Below are 22,183 nucleotides of genomic sequence, written 5' to 3'. Positions count from 1 at the left end.
GAAGAATGCACATCCTCCCACAACACCCCCCCCCCTCCTCTTCCACCCCCAGACACCTGCACTCCCATCACACAAAACAGGGAAATCTGACAAATTCTGTTTTAAACAGCCTATTGAATTATCTACAAATTGTTTGCTGATAATTTTAAAAATAATAATTTTTTGGATTTTTCAGCCCTTCTTTCAAATGATGCTCAAAAGAGCCTGATTAGAATGCAGGTACAAAGAGCTCACAATCTAAGCAAGTACTGCTGCTTTAAACACAAAGAGGGATTTGCAAAGCAGGCGTGTGGAAGCAGGCAGACACTCATAGCTGGAAGCCTGTTTAAAAACCACCCACAGATGGTTTATCGGGAAGATCAAATGAGCCAGCCTGCAGCCGAGGCAGCCAGTAACAGCGCACACATGAGACAGACACTATGCACAGTCATTCTGCTTGGCTACTCCGTGCTCACTTTATCCTACCTCAGGACTTTTCTTCTATTGTCTTCTTTGGCTAGAACAGAAGAAACCAGAGGGTTTTTTTTCAAAACGGTGCCCCTCTCCTGAGTACGAGCCCCAGACAGACTGCGCCATGAGGCTCAACTTAAGAAAGCAGGGGGATAGCTCTTTTTGCAAGTCTTCCTGAACCCCCCCCCCCCCCCGGTAAAGCTGGATTTATGCAACTTGACTCAAATTCAGAAAAGTGAGGCCTGTTCTGTTCCTCTACCCTGCCGCAGTTAGCTAAGGGGCCCGACTCCAGCTGCCACTTGTCCGATTCAGCCAAAGTGACGGCTCGTGGGGCAGCGCTACTGAGTGGCGTGCTAGCCACTGCTGGGCAAGCAGGACAAATCTGAAGTGGCCCCCTGCTGATTGCAACAGTGTGGGATCCTCGGAACGAGTCTTTTAGGTAGCATGATGGTCACTATCCAAAAGGTCTCACTGTAGGAAAGGCCTGTCCCCTGCCTCGGAGATCAGCTTTACAGCACAGCCACTGAATGGGGAAAAGAGAGGATTTGTAAAGCTAATCAACAGACCTCAAAATCAGAGAGAGGCCATGCACAGCCACTGCTTAGGGAAGGGGCCCTTTAAATCTAGACACCTGGATTACTCAAGGGCTGCCTTTTCTCCTTTCTACCACCCACGCCTCACTCTGACCCTGAGCCATGGCCAGCCCAGTCGCACACCATCTGAAAACTGCTTTCTGACTGCAACCCTATGGAGGTCGGAGTAATGCTGCACACCAAGACAAAAAGTACATGCATATAACTGATTTTATAAACCCGATTCCCGCCCTCACCATCCGCTCTGAGACCTGTACAGAGCTACCCCGTAGTGCTGGGCCCATGCAGTCCTGGTGAGAAGAATTTTATCACCCTAAACCAGGATTTTCTTAGGTTGGGGTTGTTGCTTTATGGCCCTTCCAGTACTCACAAGGAACGTCTCCTTCACCAGCTTTCCGCCCAAAGCAAACCTGTAACGTCTGTGCACCTCCTGAGCGGGGATCCCCTACAGAAGTTCATCATGTTTAAGCATCTCTGCTACCAACAAAAAATCTGATCAGGTGTCTTATGCAATTAACACACAAAAATCCTTTAAATCCCCTCTCTTGTTCTCATTTTAATTTTATTCCTGTGGAGACACCAATGTTCAACAACTCTGAAAGCTTACGGATGTCTCCCATTACAAATCTGAAGTCAGTCAAGGGCTGCTGTGCCGATTTTTACCAAGGAGTCCCAACCAGGCCTCACATCAGTAGGGACCCCCTGAAAGGTGTACTCAGGACCACCATGGGGCTCCCTTTTCAGTCTCCCTCTTCCAACCCCAAATAAGCCCAGAGGAAGACAAAAGGCAAGAAGTGAGGAAGTGATATTCTGAAGACTGCTTGCTTTAAGAAATTTGACAAAAACTAAACCGCCAGATCAAAACAGAAAGAGAACGACGGAATACGGGATCCTTGAAGGGAACTATTGCAAGTTTTTAAAATGTTGTACATTTAAATGAAAGGACGTGCTTCCTGCGGCAAGTTTAATAATAAAATTGTGTCAGCATGCAGGCCATGAGGCAAGCACCTGTACAGGAAACTCAATGACAGCTCCAGCTAGCGGCACCCAATAAGGGAGCTGAGTTTAAGCACATAAAAAGCCTTTGTCCTGCACATGAGATAAAGGACCAAGGGCCACATGCACTAAGCTTTTTTTATCCCATAGACACGAAATGGAAAAATCCCTTTAGTACCCTGGCGATACCAAAGGAAAGAAACTTTTCCGCATTCTGTGCATATGGGGAAAAAAAAAATCTAGATGGAAGGTAGTAACGTCAGAATAAAAACTGACCCAGGAAGCAGTGCGCTGGCCCAGGAAGCAGTGCGCTGATGCCTTGCGGGAGGATCTGGGGTCAATGTACGGCTCGGGTCTTCCTCTCCCTGTGTTGGGCAGGGAAAGATGCGGGGGGGGGGCGTGCATAGCCTTGGCAGAGGGAGTCTATCATTGCACAATGCTGGCATCTAGCGGCTTTGGCCCTGGTGCGTGGCCCTGGTGCGTGGCCCTTGGATGAGGACTGCTGCCGCACAAACCGGGGCAAAGTAAGTTGGGAGGGACATAAAATGGGGCCAAAAATCCCCGGCCAGTTGCAAAGGAAGGCGCCTTGGTATCAGTTTCCAGCCTTGGGTCCAACCGAGCTGGAAGCTCCAGCGTGGAAGGAAACCATCAAGTCAAGGAAAAAAATGAAGGAGGTTGAATTTCAAAAGCCATTTAAGATGGATAACTGAAAGGTTTATCCATCTAAATGGCTACCTGGTGACATTCACTGCCGCATGTGGCTAAAGGATAGCCAAAAACAAGTCATGCAGCTAGAATTTAGCCACCTAAGTCGGGGGTGTCCTGGTGGCAGGCGGGAGGTGTTTCTGGGCGGAGCAGAGTTAGCTGAATAAGCTTTGCGGCTAACTCTGGTATGGCCGCAGGGCTGTCGTAAAGTTAGATGGTTAGATGTAACTGGCCAGGTATATTCAGCTGCTAACTAAGTGCAGGATGTGTTTATCTGGCTAACTAGCCAAGCCATACAGCAGCTGAAAATGGACCCCGAGTGTGATCACAAAAAGAGTTAAATTCTTAACAATGGACTTGAGCTCACACATCATCACTGGACAGAAAACATGCTTTCTTTGCTTTGGCTCACTATCAGATGAACTCTGCCAGCAGGCACGTTGAGTCATTCTTGGACATTTCCGCGTGAATTTAAGGGTCAGAGCTGGGCCTGGCCAATCCACTTTAACTTTGTAAAATGCAAAACATGTCAAGTACTGAGGCTTCCCAGACTCAGTTAAAATCATCATGGAGTTTAGCAGAAAAGCTGAATGCCATTTCTATTCTCTGTTTGCTTCCCAGAACTCTCAAAGTTGGAAGAGAACATCAATTATTCAAAACTCGGGAAAATTTGGATTGACAATCTGTAATGTGGAAGCCAAGCACACCAAAGACAAGCATGAACCTTCCCCTGTGCTGGTTGAGATCAATATTCAAAAGCCATTTACACAGATAATGTTATCCGTCTAAGATTATGGATATTCACCCCATTACCCTGCTAAAATCTAGCCGGATTTAAAAAAAAAAAAAAAAAAAAGGTGTTGTGAGGCTCCAGCTAACTTAGCCAATTATTAACTATAACTGGCTGTTACCCAGATAACTTTAGACCTGCAAAAACACACACACAAAAGGTTGCTTCCCAGCCCAAATCACATCCCCCCACCACAAGTTGCAACTTCCTGCTGGCCAGGAACAACCCCCAAGCAATAAAAATGTTTTGTTTTTTTAAATACAGAGATATTAGTGCCACTAGGCCAGGCCTCCAGCCTTCCCTCCCTGCTAAAGATACCAAGAAACCATACCTTCTCCCCCCCCCCACGCTGACAATCTCCCCCAGAAGCCCCCCCCCCCATCCTCCCAGAACCTGCGTCTGGGCCCCCTCTTTGTATGCCGGGAGCTCGGGAAGTCTACTCTGCTTAGACAGCAGTGTGCTCTGGTTTTCTTCCCACTGTTGCATAAATGACCCAAGACCAGTGCTTTACTTCAAACAGCCCGGGGTCTCAGGCCAGTCCTCGGGACATCCCTGGTGAGTCTGAGTTTCAGGATAGCCTCCATGAATATGCGTGAGATACATTTGCATTCAGTGGGGGCAGTGCGTGTAAATCTGTTTCACCCATAACCACCGAGGTCAGCCTGAAAACCAGACCGGCTGGGCGGAGAACCACTGCTCCAACAAATGGCCTCCCGCTGATTCAGCCACCCCTCTTTGACCTACTAATGAGCCAATTTAACTGCTGCCCCCAGAAGTGATAGTCCATCTGGGGGGAAACGGGGTTTTACATCTGTAAATGCACAAGTGGGCTTTTGTAAATTGCTACAATATATGCTCCTTTTATACATGTGAATCCTTTTGAAAATTACTTCCTAAAGATGTCGTGAGGAATGATTACTTGCAGGCAATAAACAAGACTAAAGAAGGTCAGACATGTCTGTGCTGGGACTAGTTGTAAAGATGGTTTATATCTGCTCAGAAACCCCGCAAAGCTTCAGTGCTAAACAAGGCAAGCCCATTCCTGCCAGCCAATTACATGTCATTGGCCAGACCTAATTTCCATCCTCAATATAATTCAAAGCTTGCAACCAACATTTATCTACAGAAGGACAGAAATTCACATGCCAGACTTTCAGATGGGAAACGGAACTAAAGCAACCCAAAAATCACTTAGGTGAGCTCAGATCCTCCAGCAAGGCAATACCCAAAGAAATTCTGTCCCCAGGAAGGGACTGTTGCGCGCCTCGTCCATGCCCGGCCCGTGCACGGGCCTGCTCACCTCGCTAGCTCCTCTGTAGGTCATGGGTCGGCCTCCCCAGCGGCAGCCGTGAGCTCCTCCAGGCCTTGGCGTCCCGCGGCGGCGGTCACCGGGTCTTCCACTACGCACCAGGCCTCACGCCAGAGTTTGGCGTCCCCAGTGGCATTGGCCATGCCCCTGCGCATGCGGACCGCCCGGCCTCTTGTAGGGCCAGGAGCGGGTCCTAGCTCCAAGGCGCGCCCTGATTGAACGTACGATATAAGGCAGTCCCTGCCTGCACTTCCTTGCCTTGGAAATCGGGTCGGCACTGTAAGTGTACTAGTTTGCCTCCACGTTCACAGTCTTGTTCCAGTCTTGTTCCAGCGTCCTTCTGTTCTGTCTCCCCAGGTAGTACCCACGGACTGTCTCTCTGGTACTGACCTCGGCCTGCTTCTTGACCATTCTGTTCGCTGCCTGGATCCTGACCTCTGCCTGCCTTGTGACCTCATCTGACCTCTGGAACCTGACCCCTGCCTCGTTGACTACTCCTCGGACTGATCCTCAGATTCTGACCCTGGCTACCATTGACCACGTCTCCTGATTCTGGCTTTGTCCCTTGCCTTGTCATCGCCTACGCTGTACTGGCCTTCCTTACTCCTCCTGACCTACAGCCTAGAGTCCGACCGCGCTCCCTTGCTGCTCGTGGGCACACCTCTCTACTACCTCTTCGGGAGATCCTGCGAGGCCCACCTAAGTCCAAGCGGCCCGGGTCCTTACAGGCTCCACCCAGAGGGACCGCGGGCTTCCAGTGGTGAAGCTCCTCCTCGCCTCTGTCTCCTCCTGTGCTCTGCCCCCTGGGGGCAGGTGCTTCCTGGTCCCTACCAGGGAGCCGTTCTCCACTGCTCCAGGACAAGGGTCCACCTCCAAGCGCAACAGAGATGAAATGCAATTTTTTTTCAAAGGACCCATACAACAGTCCTGTCACCCAACTTCTGTAGCAAATCTGGAAACTCTTACTACTAATTTTTGTGCAGTAAAAACAGCTAAACAAGCTGCAGCTATTGCTACTCAGATACAAGAAAACTCCCCTAATCAATGTTACCCAGTATTTCCAAAGTTCATGTGGTGAATAAAGAGCTCTTCTCCCAGTACCCAAATGAAAACATCATTCCTGAGTTCTAATTCTTCTGTAATTCACTCGTCTTTCCCAGAGACCATACATGACAGCCTGCAGGCTATGAGATGAGGTGTTCACGGTGCGTTTGGAGATGCCCTAACCCAACATGTTATGGATTTCCAAAATGAATTCCATGTACATTTTTCAGTCTCTGCATGAGGTGACCCATTGTACCATAAATACTGGAAACATTGCTCAGAGCATAGGGAGGACAGCCTGCTTTGGTAAAAATGTCATCATCGATTTTTTTTAAACCACACTGAAGTTGGAATTGCAATATTTGAATCAAATGCAACACTAATTAAGATACTTTTAATGAACATTATAGCAAGGAACTGCTGCCACAGGCTGGTGGCTCTGTTGTCTGCGCCTGCCCAACAGGGTTAAATTCAGGCAAGTTGCAGAAGTGATGTGCTCTGGCCCCCAACCAAGGAAATGGATTGCATACAGATTCCTCCTCCCAAACTGGCACACTAAGGCATTCAAACTTGGGGGTTTCCCATCCAGAGCCTGCCCAACAAGAGGACCTGAAATGACTGGATTAACAAACCCAGGGAGATAAAAAATCAGGGAAAGGGATATAAATATATTATAAACATAAAATAAACATATTGGATTAAAAATTTGTAGCTAATTTTTAGGGATCATGCCTCATTCTCTGCGAGGAATACACATACCACACATCAACACACCCTATTTATTCATTACAAGGCATCTTGTGTTTGTAGCCACGCAACACAAAAGAATGCCATATGTTGCTTTCGACAGTCCATGAGGCAGGCCTGTGGACTGTCGTCCTTACTCGCGCCCCTGACCTGGCCAAATGTTGTCCCGACACTGGGGTCGACCCCCGAAGGAGAGCAACACTGACCGCTGTATTCCCCCTGCTCCAGCGTCCCACTGACCTTGGTCTTGCTCCCCCTCCGAATGCGTGACATGCCGCTGCCCGCTGCCGCTCTCCGATGCCGCTCTCTTCCCAGGCCCTCTCTAGGCGCGCGTGCGCCTGACTGGCCTCTTCTTAAATGGCCCACAGCAGGAAATATCCAGTAGGGCTCATGGATAACATCACCGGCTTGGGCCTATAAAAGGCCATGTCAGCAGATCATCCACACCTCGCCAATAGGTCAAGTTCTCCGAAGTGTACATTGCTTCAGAGTTCCTGTAACTCAGCTCTTCATTCCTATGTTCCAATTCATTCTTCCTGTGATCCAATCCTTGTTCCTGGGTTCCTGGTTTTCATCTTCAGTTCTTGTCTTCATCCGGGGTCAGTCTTCATTTCCTGTCTTCCTGAGTTCCTGGTCTTTGTCTTCCATTCTTGTCGTAATCCTGGTCACTCTTCAGTCCCTGTCTTCAGTCTGCAGCCCTGCCTACCCTCAGACAGATCCCTCTGGTTTGACATTGGCTTGCTTCACCACTCTGATTGCCTTCTGCCTGCAACTGATGCCTGCCTGGATACCGACGCTATTGTTCTCCGCCTGCATTCCTTCTGCGCTAGACCCTGGCCTGCAACTTCTTCTATTCATCAGATCTTCACCTCCGCAGAGGCCCGCGCCTAAGCTCTGCCAGCCCCAGCACCCGAGGGCTCAACCTAAGGGGAACGAGGGCTGGTGTTGGTGAAGCTGCAGTTAGGCCTTTGCCAGCTCCAGTATCCGATGGTGGGAACCTGCAGGGCTCCTCCCTGCAGGTTGTGCCAACTCCACCTTGGTCCATGGGTCCACACCCACAACACCACATCTGTCAACTTGAATCTCAAGATATTTTAAGTTTTCGTAATTTTTTTTTTTTTTAAATAAGTGATTTAAAAACTAATCTGGAGTTAGATCTTAGTATTCATCCACTTACTGTAGTTCACAATGGAAAAACAGAAATGGGCAATTTATTAGTCATCAAAATAAATATCTGGGATCCATCGCATAACTCCAATCGTCTTCTTCTCACATGAGCAGGATAGTATTCATTAAGAGGGAAATGTAAAAAAGTATTTCACACTCAGAGATTGGGACTTTAAAGGTTACCCAAGCAGTCTGCAGGCACGAGCAGGCCTGAAGTTGAACAATGCGTATACATTTACTTGTGGACTGCGGAAGTGGTCCTGGGGGGGACGGTAAGGAGAAGGGCAAAGGATTTTACAATGCGCAAGAGTTTTGATTATTCAAAACTACACACATTTTATGCCAAAAAATGACACATAAAGAGAGCGGGCACAGGTCTGTGGAAATAATTTTTCCCTAGGCAACATCCTTTGCGGGGTCTTGCTTTGATTACTGATGCAAACCCCACAGGCAAAAGTACCCACAGGGTTTACACTAGCGCTCTCATTTTTGATTCCCCCTAGGAAAGGAAAAAAAAGTTTAGTTTGCAATTCACACACACAGACACACGAATCAGGTAGAGCGCTACAATACTGTACCTGTGGTGCCTCTCTGAGAAAATCGGGAAGCTGAAATTCACCTTTAAAGACCTGGAAAAACAAAGTACACCTTTAAAAGAAATCCACCGGTTCCCTTTCTATTGTCACTGGGCTGCATGGCAGGATGGGGATGGCCTCAAATATAACAATAAATGACCTTGCCAGGCTGGCTGCGATGTCTCGTCTGCATAGAACTGAAAAGGGGCAATGCCGAATACAATAAGTGAAGGCAATGGAGCCCGAGGCTCCTCGTGTTCCTTCCAGGAGAGGACATGGGCAGCCAACGGATGGTCACTGCTAAAGTAAGTCCAGCTCCTGGAGGAACCTTTCCACAATTTTAACTCATTTTCAATGAGTGGCTGCTGAACATGAAAAGTTGTTAATTTATTTTTTTTTTAATTTTCTTCAATTTATATTTCCCAAGAATGCCCAAGGTGGATTACCAGGGCTGGGAAAACTCCCAGGAGTCAAAATTCAGGGGAAAAAAAAAGGTAAAAAAGGAAAAGGAATTAAAAAAATTATTAAATCCTGAATTTAAAAAATAGAATAAAATAAAGCCCTTCCCTAAAAACACAAGAGTAAATTAAGAAAAATGCCAAACAATACAGCAATAGTAGAAAAAAAAAAATCAAGAAAATATTTTTTCCTGGCTCCTAAGTTTTCAAAATATATTTCCACTCCTGCAGCTTACAGCACCAAGTGATCGTTAGCAAGTAAACTAACATGTAATCTGTAAAAAAATAAATAAATCAGAAGACACTCTGGATGACAAAAATATTTTTCAAAAATCTGAAGATAGTAGTTATTAAATGTCCTTTCCGTGAGAAATCAGGTTTATAAAGGAAGGGATGGAGGGCGGGGAAGCTTTGATTGCATAGTTAAACTCGTATAATGAACTAGGTTATATTACGTGGGGCGAGAGCGGCCCTGCCTTGTGACAAAAGGCGCAAGGATCTTGCTTCTCGGACATTTCTTTTCTTTATTTAAGTCTTTAAGGTACAGAATAAAGATACAACAAACATTACTGTCAAAATCCTGCTACAAAGAGCAGATTTTTTTATGCAGTAGTAAAACAATATATGCCTAATTAATTCATAGGATTGCTTTTTTTGTCTTGCAAAATGAGAAAATGTCAGAAAATCTTACAGGTAATAAACTTCACTAAACAGACATTTCTTCACTGTTACGCATGAAAATACAAATTTTATAATCTTGGAGACACAACCTAAGTGCAAAAACCCCCACATCTACCACGCGCATGCATGAAATACTGGGGTGGAGGCAAACAGCACGCGAGGCATTCTACGGACAAACAGGTCACTAATAGAGAAAGGCGGGGTCTTTTCATCAGAGTGTGAGCAGACAGGGCTCTAGAGAAACCCCGAGTCTTGCAACCCCGCTGGAAACTTACCTATTTGCAGCAGCTCCAACACAGAGCTGGAGGCGTTGGCTCTCTGGCACAGCAGTCCCCACCCCACTCGATCTCCTTCACCCTCTGCCAGGCATCCACACACTCTCTCTGCCCAGCATCTCTCCTGTCTCCTCTCCACACCTAGCCTACCAGTATCACTCCAATCCTTTGGCCCTCTTTCCTTAGTGCCAGCATCCTCTCTCTCTCCCCACCCTGCCAACTGCTGAGCACCTACTTGTTTTCTCTACCCAACCATTCAATCTACATGCTCTCTCTCCAAACCCTACTCAGCAAAGGTTTGCTAGCACACACTCTGTGTCTTCCACCCACCATCTGCATCTTCTCCTTCAGCTGCTAGTGGGATGGGCTCCACCGGCAGCCCCAGGCCGTTGGGGGAAGTACGGGGGATGGGGTGCAGCCAGGGCTGGTACGAGAGTATCTGGTGTATTAGGCGAGCCTTTGGTAATGCACCCTCACCTCCCCTATTTACCTATTGGTGGCAATTCCAGCACAGTGCTCTCTCCTGCCAGGGGCAGCGGCTCCAGTACAGCACTCCCTGTTTTTGGCAGTATTGGTTCTGACACAGCAGCTCTCTGGGCCTCCTGCTGGTAGAATTTTGCTGCTCCAAAAATGATGGCGCTCTAGGCGACCGCCCAGTTTGCTTAATGGAAGCACCGGCCCTGAATGTGGCTGAACTGTATCAGAATTCTGAGCACGAGGCAAGTGCTCATTGTGGAAATATTGCAAGCAAGAATACCAGAAAATTATTTACAGTTATTCAGATTACTCTCTCTGTTGATTCAGGAGATCTGAGCATTTAAAGTTTCTGAAAGCTTGGACTACTTCAGCATTCTCATCAATCTGAATGCACATAAAGCAGAGGCTGTGCTGAGGAATATTTAATGCATGCAGGCGTCACCTTGATTTGTGTAACCAGGGGCGGACTGCCCTATCGGGGGAACGGCCTTCCCCTGGTGGGCTGGTCACTCCTGTCAAGTGATTTACTATTATTTTTTTTTTTTTGTATTATAAAGTTTCCAGCCAAAGAGAAGTGGGGCTTCTGTGGCCAGAAGAGAAACTTGCGGAGCCGGGAGAATGGCCTGCAAAGCCGCGGCAGATCCCATCCTGCCGCGGCCAGAAGAAAGTCATTCCGGGGCCAGGAGAAAGGACTGTAAGGTCGCGGCAGTGCCCATCCTGCCGCGGTGTGAAGACAGATCTGCGGGGCTGCTGAAGAGGACCTGCATGCAGGGCCGGTGCGCCACCAGTCTGGGGGCGGCGATCGCATGACTTCTCCTTCTTCCTGTCCGCACGGCCCGGAAGAGGAAGTGGTGCATCCGCGCGGGTGGGAAGAAGAAGAGGCCATACAGGAAAAAGAAGAGCGCCGGCCGTTGCAGGAAGAGGCAGCATTGGCTCAAAGCTTGCGCAGCGTCCAAGAAGCAGCAGCAACAGCGCCCCCCCCTCCCCCCTCAGCCTCCACCTCCACGCAAGCGCATCCCCCGGGCCATCGCAGGAAGAGGTATCAAGGGCCAGAGGAAAATCAACAGCGATACCTCCCTCCCACCCCTGCAGAAAACAGAGCAACATCAGCCCCCATGGCCTCAAGAAAAATGAAGAGGTCCTCTGCCATGAGGGCTGAAAGAGGAGGCTGCTGCTGTACTTCTACTGGGGAGGGGGGAGGAAGTGAATGAGTGAGAGCATGTGTGTGTATGTATGCCTCTGTGAGGGCATGTGTGGGTGAAAGAGCATATCTCTCTGTGAGAGCATGTGTGTGTGTGAGAGCATGCATGACTGCACATGACTGCATGTCTGAGACAGCATGTCTGTGTGTATCTGTGACATCATGTCTGTGTGTGTGTCTGTGAGAGCATGTCTGTGTGTGTGTATCTGTGAGATCGTGTCTGTGTATGTGTATGTGTCTGTGAGATCATGTCTGTGTGTGTGTATCTGTGAGATCGTGTCTGTGTGTGTGTCTGTGAGATCATGTCTGTGTGTGTGTCTGTGAGAGCATGTCTGTGTGTGTGTCTGTGAGATCGTGTCTGTGTATGTGTCTGTGAGAGCATGTCTGTGTGTGTGTCTGTGAGATTATGTGTGTGTGTTGCTGTGTCTAACATAGTCTGAGTAAAACAAATAAGCATGGGTGTAGCTTGCTTATTGCGGCGGCTTCTACCCCTAACTAATCAAGCTAGATATTTCACTTGGATGCAGCTCCATCACTGCTCTCTACATTAAAGGTGGGGGTGGAAGGGAAATAGAACCAAGAGCTAAGAGAAACAGATAAGTATCAGAGAAAAAATGTGTGAAGCTTGCTGGGCAGACTGGATGGGCCATTTGGTCTTCTTCTGCCGTCATTTCTATGTTTCTATGTTTGTGTCTGTGAGAGCATGTTCTATGATTGAGCATGTGTGTTTATATGAGAGAGAGAGAGATTGAGAGGAACAACCCCCTCACCTCTCCCCTGCTAATCCATAACAATCTCAGGGCATCTGGAAATCAAAAGATTCCAGGTATGAACAACCAGGGATTTTTTTAATCCTTTTTAAGTTTTAAGTATTGCATAGTGTTGAAATATTTTATTGGTCTGGAAAATGTATATGAGTTTTCAATTATTAGATGGTGTTCTATTTGTCAGCTGTTTTGAAATATTCTTTTTATTAGTATGGTTTTACTTCTATTGATCCTTTATATTTACTGATTTTGATGTTTTTTCAGGTATTGTAATATTTCTGTTTTTTCCGTTGTTGCACTGCATAATAGTCTGGCCTGTTGCGGTTAACAGTTCAATTTTTGTCTGACTGCTTGTAATAATACTTTATGGTTACTTTATTCTGCATTTTTGTGAGGGTCTGTTTGTATTTTGCATCTGTGACTGAGTTGATGTATTCTGCTAGTGTGGAGTTTCTGTGTAGGGATCTGTAGCAGTTTGGATTTTTCTGTTTTCCTAACAATAGGTGTATTGGCTTTGGCTTTTTAGGGTCTGTGGTAATGATCACAGTGTTGCCTTTTCATAAGTAGGGTTGTTAGTGTTTGCGTGCTGGCAGTTATTGCAGTTTTGATAAGGAGATTTACTGTATTGAAATTGTAATCCGGTTTACTTGTGGCTTTCTGAGGGCAAAGCTCATACCCAATGCACATTACAATAGACCTACTACCAATTCCAAGGGTCTTTTTTACTTTTTTGCAGGGTTTTTCAGCACTCCATACAAGTATAACATACATGTTGTAAGTAATATTTTTACCTCACAAGATGTTTATTTTGGATATTTTAGCTCAATTCCATCAGAATTAACATGGCACGCTTTTGGGAGCTGTTGACATATGTGCTGCAGGGAAAGGGCTGGTTTTGAAAAAATCCCCCAGGCCTATATTTTCCTGCAATCCACCACTGGTGCATATATATGTAAATTATATTGTATGTGTAATTGGGTACCCATGGGCCAGTTGGAGAAAAATCCCCCCAGCCACTACTTTCCCACAATCCGCCCCTGTGTGTAACACATAAAACAAGGTTTGCCTTTTTGCTGATAACAGCCAGGAAGGTGTGGAAAACATAAGGAAGGACTTAGTGAAACTCAAGGAATGGTCCAAGGTCTGGCAGCTAAGGGTCATTGCTAAAAAATGCAGAGTAATGTATTTAGGGTTCAACAAAGCCAAGGGAAAGGTACAGTATTGGAGGTGAAATTCTTCTAAGCACAAAGGAAGCCCAGAATCTGGAAGTAATTGTATCTGATGATCTTAAGGTGGCCAGCAGGTGGATAAAGTGACAGGAAACGCCAGAAAGATGCTTGGCTGCATAGGGAGAGGAATGGTCAGCAGAAAAAGGGAGGTGATACTGCCCCTGTATAGGTCCCTGGAGAGACCTCACTTTGAATACTGTATATAGTTCCGGAGACCACACCTTCAAAAGTATTTTATAACATGCGTGCGCAGCCGTGTGCATGTTATAAAATCTGGGGTCGGCGCGCGCAAGGGGGTGCACACTTGTGCACCTTGCGCGCGCCGAGCCCTAGGGAAGCCCCGATGGCTTTCCCTATTCCCTCTGCCCCCCCCCCACCTTCCCCTCCCTTCTCCTACCTAATCCGCCCCCCAGCCCTACCTAAACCCCCCCCCCCCCCCAACCTTTATTTTACAAGTTGCGCCCGCCTCTGGGCAGGCATAGGTTGCGCGTGCCAGCCGAGTGCCGGCGCGTGATCCCCCAGTCATCCTTCGTTGGAGTAAATCCGTGTCATTCGGTGTCTGTCTTCGGCTGACTGGAGTCTCCTTCCAGCTGGACTTCTCCCAAGCGCTGTCTGGATCCTCTTCTCACTCCTATGCATGTTCCGCTCTTCGCGTGGTCCGTGACCATCCTTCCAGGTTGTGTAGGGCGCCCTGAGGGACAGTGCTTTCCACGTTTCCAAGAGTCGAGTCTCTCCCTCGTTCCAGGGTCCGGAGTCTTCTGTTCCAGTTCCTGGTCTCTTCGTTCCCAGCCCTCTGCCTCTGTCTGACTTCACTGGGGCATGTAGCTCAGCAGGGGACTAATCCTGTTCATCTCAGCTCCAGTGTACTTGCTCCGCCCGTGCCTGTACTCACGCACCTCCCTTGGGGCATGTCTTGGGTCTCCTCCCTGAGTCGCCTCATGGGCCAAGGGTTCACTCTCTCCCAGGAGCAGACGATCGCGCCTCCATGTCCCTCCCCAGGGCCCACAGGGCGCGTTCGTAACACAAAGTAGCAAAAAATGATTCCAACACCCACCCTCAGTTTGCCTTCTTTATTCCCGAGCCTTCTATGCAGAACTGTACCAAGAGCTTTGCAGAAAACCAAGTAAACCACATCCAAAATATCACGCATGCTTTTGGGAAATATCTTGTACAGACGCTGTTTTACTCCTCTAACCTAAACATGCCCATGGGAAGGCCTATTATTTTTCCATTCACTCTCCTTACCTCCCTTCTATAGGAACGCCTGGGTCACCTACACCCTTTAGTGTCACTCTGGGCCCACAGCTGATGCTACTGCTACAATACATGATCTCCCTTCCTCTGGGGCTGAACGGGATCATCTCTGCGGTATGGTAACAGCGATAGATACGAAAACCTCAAGCACAGGTCTCCTGAGCCTGGATTCTCTGCTCCCAGGCAACTGCAGTTTCATCATTCACACTCTTCTGCCAAACATAGCGAAGGCTAGAAAGACAGTCTGGGAGGAAGAGGCAGGAAACTATTCATGCTTTTAAGAAACTGACTATATGGTACTCAGTGCCTGCCTGCTCAGATTGACAAGGATAGGTCTGAAAACATTTAATGTTAGACTAACCAGCTTCAGCAGCTCGTATGTTTATCTAGCTGAGGACAGAGTTGCTTACCTGAAACAGGCATTCTCCAAGGACAGCAGGATGTTAGTCCTCACATATGACTAGGCACATTAAGCATGCCCAGCATGCCCTATACCACGTGTCCACGCGGGGTCCAATGGAACTGGACAGGGGACCACCAGCCTCGGTGTCTCCGCCAGCGTCAATGGAGCTTCCTCGGAGGAGGAACCAGCGACATGCACCGTATTGGTAAGGGTTGGTGCAGGCATTGATGCCATCCCAAGAACCGACACCAGCTGGGTCGGTAAGGCACTGATGAGCACATTAAGCTTCTCCAGAAGCTGTACAAACACGGCTGGCATCGGCTCCAGTGCCATTGGTGCTGCAGAACCGAAGCCCTGCAGTGCTTGCTCCATTGCTAGCTGGACTCGACACTCCAGCTCCTCCTCAAACGTGGCCAATGCCAACACTGACTGGGAGGCAGGAAGGGTGGCCAGATCTTCCTCGGACCCAAGAGGGGAATCAGCGACTAGCACCAGAACCGGTGGAGACGAGCGCGGACTCTGAGCATCAATGGAGGTCTGGCACTCCTCGCCATGGAGTCGCTTTGGGGGCATTGCGGCAAATTCTGGTGTGCCCCTGTGCTGGTACTATACATTGACAGTGACCGGCGCCAATGCTTCTTGGTCTTCCCGTGATGCTCGGCCCAGTCATTCCCTGGTGCTGAGGTCGAGGATGATGAACTCAATTCCTTGGCCCAGAGGAGATTGACAAGGTCGGCTCTGGCACCCCTATCCATCTGTGACTTTGATGGAATTGATGGCCCTGCCAATGATGGTGTGATGTCCATCAGTGCAGCTCCGAGGTCCTCTGATGCCGATGCCGTCTATGCCGATGGCTCAGACTTCTTCAACCTACAGAGGTTGTCCATCTTGTTGAGTCAAAGCCGATGCCCCTTCGGGATCATCTGGGCACACAAGCAGCAACCCCAGGCAGAGGATACTATCTTCTTGTGGATCGGGTCTTCGGTCACTGGGAGCATCAGCGGAAGCCAGACTTCGCCATGACGTGGTGAAACAACCGGGAGAAAGAACGATTGATGGTGGCGGGTGCTGATGGAAGACTGCCACTGAGGCACTGCCTCCCCCCTGACTGGGGACACTATGGGGAGACACTAAGAGGGAACCGGCGAGGGTGACTGAAAAGCAACAGCAAAATATCGCAAAAATCAAAGTTTTCCAAGGCAAAAAGCCAAAATTTTTGTAGAGCTCAATCAGACCACAAGGCTGATAGCTCCGCAGAAAAAAACAGACTGAAGAGGGACCCCGCGTGGATGCATGGTATAGGGCATGCTGGGCAAACTCAGAAGTTTTTCATGTCGGGCTCCATCTGATGATGTCACCCATATGTGAGGACTACCATCCTGCTTGTCCCTGGAGAAAAAGGGGCTATTATATAATCGTACAGATACACATACGTGTTACTGGCCTGCTGATACAGAGCATATACCTTCCATGGCCCAGCACAAGGGCCCCATTTAAATCTGTATCAGCATTTTAAATGGACTTTTTTGCAGCCTGTCACCAGGCTAACCGGCCCCTCAGGCAGTCCGTATATGGGCAGTCCCTGTCTAGTTACGGCTGGCCAAGGGAGAGGGAGCCCCCTCCGATGATGCGATCACACACTAGCACTCACGTACAGGAGCTCCTACAGCTGGTATAGCGACTGTGGTGGCATACAGAATTGGTGCTTTGATCCCTGATAAGACGCAAAGGTGCCCCCAGGCAGTTGCATCTCATCTCTCTCTTCCAACAGCCCTGGGTTTTTTTTAGCCTTAGAATGAATCCAATTAGCTAGAAAGCAGCCATGCTCAACTTCCTTCTTTCGCCATGTTGGCTGATGGGAGTCCTACTGCTTTTACCCACACGTCGTCACTTCCTCCTTCAAATCTACATGGGTGGATGGAACTCCTCCTGTTGTTTTCATGTGGGTCCAGAGGAGGAAATAAGATCAGTGAGCCTGGGCAGGCAGAAAAGATGACTTTTGCTGCTTATTACTAACCTGGCGTTATTCTACCTTTGGAGTTCAATTTGGTCAATTAGGCATTAGTACCTGGAGCTTTCCAGTGTCTACCTGGAGACCCAGCAATTCATGTCGGAGTCTCCGAATCAAACCTGGAGAGCTCACAGGTATGCCCACCACTGTACTATGGTGAATTCTGCTGGTCAGGATTACCCACTATTAGCAGATAACTATTAATAACCACAGAAAATTGACAGAAGAAAGGTATTTAAGTTAAAAATGCTGTAATACAAATCATCTCTGTATCAAACCACATCTTTCTCTCACTATGGAGTTATATGTGTCACTGTATTTTAGCCTTACTCCTCAAAACAGAAGCCACAGTGCAGAACAGTCTGACCCAGCCCGCACAGGTCATGTGCTGGAGTCATTACACAATGCATAGTCCTGAGTCCAGAAGGCACTTTGAAAAAGAAATGAACTGCAAAAGCATGCATGTAAAAAATAAAATGAAATAAAAATGTGGTCAGTCTCTGCACAAGGGGTCATTGCATGGAGCTGAAGGGGAGGGAGGCTCCAAAAGAATGTGGAAGATACTTTTTCACTGAGCCAGTGGTGGACAACTGGAACAGACTTCCAGCAGAGAGACTATGGGAGCAAAAAGATTTCAAGCACAAATGGGATAAGCTACAAAGGAACTCTAGGGGCAGAGGGAGGGAGAAGAGCACAGATGAATGAGCTCTATGACCCGTGCAGTACACAGGCAAGAATGAGCAGACCTGATGAACCGAAAGGTCACTTTCTGACAATATCTTCAGCGTTTCTCCCTCCGTACTTGCAATCTGTTTTAAATAAAGCTGAGTGAATTACAACTGAATTTTTATGTTTATTTTATTTGTTTTTATGAATGTATGACCTGTAAATCTCTTAGACCTATTTTGCATTAAGCAAATTTTAATAAATGAAAATGAAATGAATTGTAAGCTGAAAATGAACCGAACAAATTTCTGTGGCACTGATTCATACCATGTGAGTAACAAATCCATATACGCCTGTGACACAGGCAGACAGAACACTGCACCAACAGGTTACTGTGGAATTCTGACTTGCTAGGAGTCAGTTCCCAGGGACAGAACATCCCTGTACCTCTGCAAAGTCAAATCCAATCTCATTCTGAAAAGTTTCAGATCTTAAAATCTTTTAAATCGTTCAAAAAAAAAACCCCTCTCTCTATATAATGTGTGTGTGTGAGAAAACAGTTCTCTGGCTATCATGTTTTATGTCTCTGCCTTCTACACGCAGCTGCTAATACCTTGCAGTGATGAGAAGAATCATCAAATATGGGTTCTTGGACTGACAGGTTTCATTTTATGAAGAGCTTTGCCTACAGGTACAATGAGGATTTGGTGTTTAATTACTTGCCCTTCCAAACCTGAGCCCAAGGCAAGTTGCATTCAGGAACACTGGGCTATTTCCCTGTGCAATAGGGTTCACAATCTAAGGGCCTAATTTATTAAGACTTTTCTCTTATTCTGTGTCAATGGGAAAAATGCTTAGTAAATCAGGCCCTACATTTGTATCTGAGGCAATGGACGAGAAAGTGACTTGCTCAAGATTACAAGGAGCTACAATGGAGGAAGTGGGATTTGAGCCCTGGCTTCCCTGGTTCTCAGCCCCACTGCTCTTACCACTAGGCTTCTCCTCCGCTCCCAAATTTTCACTGTGCCTAATAGACGAATCACATTCGTCAAGTGAACGGCCTGCTGCCAGCCTGGTGATACTGGGCCATAAACCTTTCAGCTAGAATGCAGAAAATGGCTTCTCAGCCATGATCTCATGATGGGCCAGTGGGTGAGACTGAGAACCTCTATAACGCGGGAGGGAGGAGGGAATCCATTCCCCGTCACCCCACCCCACTAGGAACACATTTATCTCATGACTGTGGGCACCTGGGTGAAACTGATACACCCAAGTGTAGACACACGGGCCTGAGATCCATTACAAAAAAAAAAAAAATCAGTCAAGCAGACCAAAGATTTGCAGTATAAAGGAAAAAGAAATGTTTAAAATATTATGGATTTCACAGTTGTCTCTGTGCATACTTAAAACATTGACAATTCAAATATTGTTTTGTGAGATTGGCATTCTTCTCTATTATTGCATAAAGTAAGGAGGATTAATAGAACAACAACAACTGGTAAACAGAATCAAAGAAAGCTCAGTGTAGTCTGGACAAAAAAGGGCAATCAAATAAAACAGAAAACCAACATCAGCACCACCTACAAACATTAGAAAAGGGATCTATACTGTCTCAATAGGCCCTCACTACACCAGCTTTGGATTCTTCTTACATTGGGCCAATAAAAATAAAAACAACAAAAGGTCTGACAACCTATAGAAGAAAACCTAAAAAAATGTAAACCTATCAACTGGAACCAAAAGCCTTATGCAGATTGCTCAGAAAGGTGTACGAAAAAAAATACCTTATTCCAAACTTTTCAGGAGTTTAAAAAATATGCTATATGTGGTTAAAATATTTTTCTCCTTCAAAACTTCTTGGTCTATCACTGCCCAATTCATCACGCTAAGTCTATCTGCAATTAGAAGCTGGTCATTCCAAGGCATTCCACTGGTGCTGTATTACATAAACTCGGCCATTTACAGATAAAGAAACTAGCACATTTTGAAGAAAGATTAACCAGTCAACTGCTTTTTGTGCTACTGTCATGTAAAAAAAAATTCACATTTCATGGTGCTTTATTGTATCAATATTTAAAAAAAAAAACAAGGTTTCAAAACTCCACTCATTATATAAAACCTGTAACGCATGTCTGTATATATTTTGGCATATATCTGGACAAGAATCAGGCTGATTTACATACTTCAATGTCTTGAAAACAGAATTCAGTTACAGCCCTTGATCGCCTGTAGTGCAAGCCGCTGCTGTATGTTCCCCACAGGTGATCAGAATTTGTTTATTTCTGTCCCAACAGTTTCCTCCCCATCCTCTGGGCGTTCAGCTCAATCAGAATCAAGGTCTACTGGGGCTTTGGTACCATGAGCTGCCTTCATTTACAACTACCCACTTGTTATCAAATCATCACAGCAGCCATGCTCAGCTAGGGGCCACAGAGCTCAGCTTCCTCGGGACCCTGGTACATGCACAGTCGGAGCCTGGCCAGTGGTAGTCACTGTTGTGCGATGGCCGGGACTTTCTCCTCAGCCCCTGGAAGGGAAGCCAAAATGAGCTATTTTAACCTATCTAATTAACAAGCCCTGAAACTTGTCCGTGTTCTGGGCGATGGCACAGTTCTGAACTAGTCTAGATGTAGTGCCTCTCTCTAAAGAGGGAGCATTAGTTTGAAAGAAAACTGTAGAGAATTTTTTGGAACTTGTTTTGTATTTGGTTTTAGCATTTCTCACAGCAATCTAAATATAGTATTGGCTTCCATTGATTCACTTTGTGGAAGATTAATCTCTTAAACTTTGCCTGGCATTAAATTATATGTGCAGAAACATTAAGACATTCTTGGCTATAAAAAAGTTTGTCCAATTAAATAATAATGCAGCCATTTGCATGCAAAACAGCTGGTTCCGGTTAATCTTGAGACATCTTATTTGTCCCTGATTCCAAGCTGTCTTTAGGGTTTCTGAGGTGATAATTGACCTGTTCCTTCATCTTTTGACCTCTGGACTGTTTTGCAAAAAACAGCAAATGAAATGCCACCAGGTTAATAATATTTTGGTAAATCAAAGCAGTACAAAGTCACTCAAACTACCATCTAGGGGAATTTGAAAAATTTTCAACAATATTTGTGAAATTAGATGCTGAGCTTGTGCTACGTGCTTTGCAAGATATTAAACTGGTAGCTTGGAATAACAATTGTGGACTTTTTGGAACAGCACATCTTTATCTTGGGTAAGACACTAGCCAAGTTGGTGACATGAGGAGCTTAACATGAACAAAACCACTGAAGGTTGTCCAATTCTCCTTCCTCTCTGCAAACCTCCGGCCTCTGGTTGATCACACTGCCATAAGGACAAGTTTGAGAAAAACAGTAATTGATTCATCCATAAAAAAGATGAAACAGCCCCACAAACGGCTATTTTATTAATATTTTAGTAATATTCATTTAAGCTTAGGCTCATGCAGCAGCACATGTTGCCATGGTTTCAAACCAAGGTTGTGACTGTGCTGAGGGGACTGCAACATAACGGATCCTTGTACATAGCCACATAGTAGATGGTGGCACCAACCAGCCCAGTCATTCCTGTCCATGCTGCAAGGATATATCCCAGCTGCCACTCACAAAGCATGACAGCTTATCCAAGAACATTTTTTGTCATCTTTGTATTCTACCATCTTGGGCAGTTGAGCAAACAAGATCACCCCATTGCAGTTCACACTCAGCACCCCTCCCTTCCCGTGTCTAACCACAAAGCACAGTTAGGCCTCCTAGATCCCCTGCGAAGCCTGACAGATGGACCGGATATATAAGCACCCACATTGTCTCTAGGACATGTACTTATTATTATGCTTGCAGCCTGCCAGACAGACCCAGCTGCGTGGCTGTCTGCATTTGTGCTAGAACCTCTAACCAGGCCAGGATTTACACATAGACAGCCTATGGTGCCCAATTTTAAGGGGCCAAGCCTACGCCTTCCTTGCATTTGTCCAGACAAGCCAGGAAATAGTGGCAGAGCAGCACATGTTGGGAACGGTGCTGGTCAGAAGCATGAGGGAATAGGACCTGGACAGAAACACAAACAGTGATTTAAATTCCTCCCAAGTGAGGAGACAGTGTGGGAGACCCAAGGAATGAAGGAATAAAGGATGAGGTCCCGCTCTACTGCACTGAACATCTGATCACCTGGCAGTAACATGAGGAAAAGTCCCTGTGGGGCCTGTCAGGAGGAATGTGCTTATAGGCAATCCAGCAGCCCCACTCCCTCTTCCTGCAGAGGCTTCCTGTTACCAAGGAAACTTGTGCGATGGGCGAGGCCTGACAGACCCTGCATGGTCTTTTCCTCCTGTTGTTGCCACCACCAGGCCCTGGACCAGTCAAAAGAGATGAGGACAGGGC

At 46.8% G+C, this 22,183-nt stretch overlaps 1 protein-coding gene across 4 annotated transcripts in view; it reads right to left on the bottom strand.

The window, feature by feature from the left end:
- TPST1 (tyrosylprotein sulfotransferase 1) overlaps positions 1–22,183 on the bottom strand; it is a 134,331-nt gene that overhangs the window by 19,358 nt on the left and 92,790 nt on the right. For 2 of the 4 annotated variants that reach the window (XM_029612303.1, XM_029612302.1), the window contains exon 5: positions 8,380–8,430. The exons of 1 other annotated variant lie outside the window; for it this stretch is intronic. In XM_029612303.1, the coding sequence (XP_029468163.1) occupies positions 8,380–8,430 (51 nt within the window). Of the gene's footprint in view, positions 1–465; positions 497–8,379; positions 8,431–22,183 lie in introns of all 4 variants that reach the window. One more of the 4 variants, XM_029612301.1, reaches the window with a different exon arrangement.

The sequence above is a fragment of the Rhinatrema bivittatum genome, chromosome 8 (genome assembly GCF_901001135.1).
Source record: "Rhinatrema bivittatum chromosome 8, aRhiBiv1.1, whole genome shotgun sequence".
NCBI classification, from domain to species: Eukaryota; Metazoa; Chordata; class Amphibia; order Gymnophiona; family Rhinatrematidae; genus Rhinatrema; species Rhinatrema bivittatum.
The sequence above is the reverse complement of the archived record's forward strand: the minus strand, read 5'-3'. Positions and strand labels throughout refer to the sequence as shown.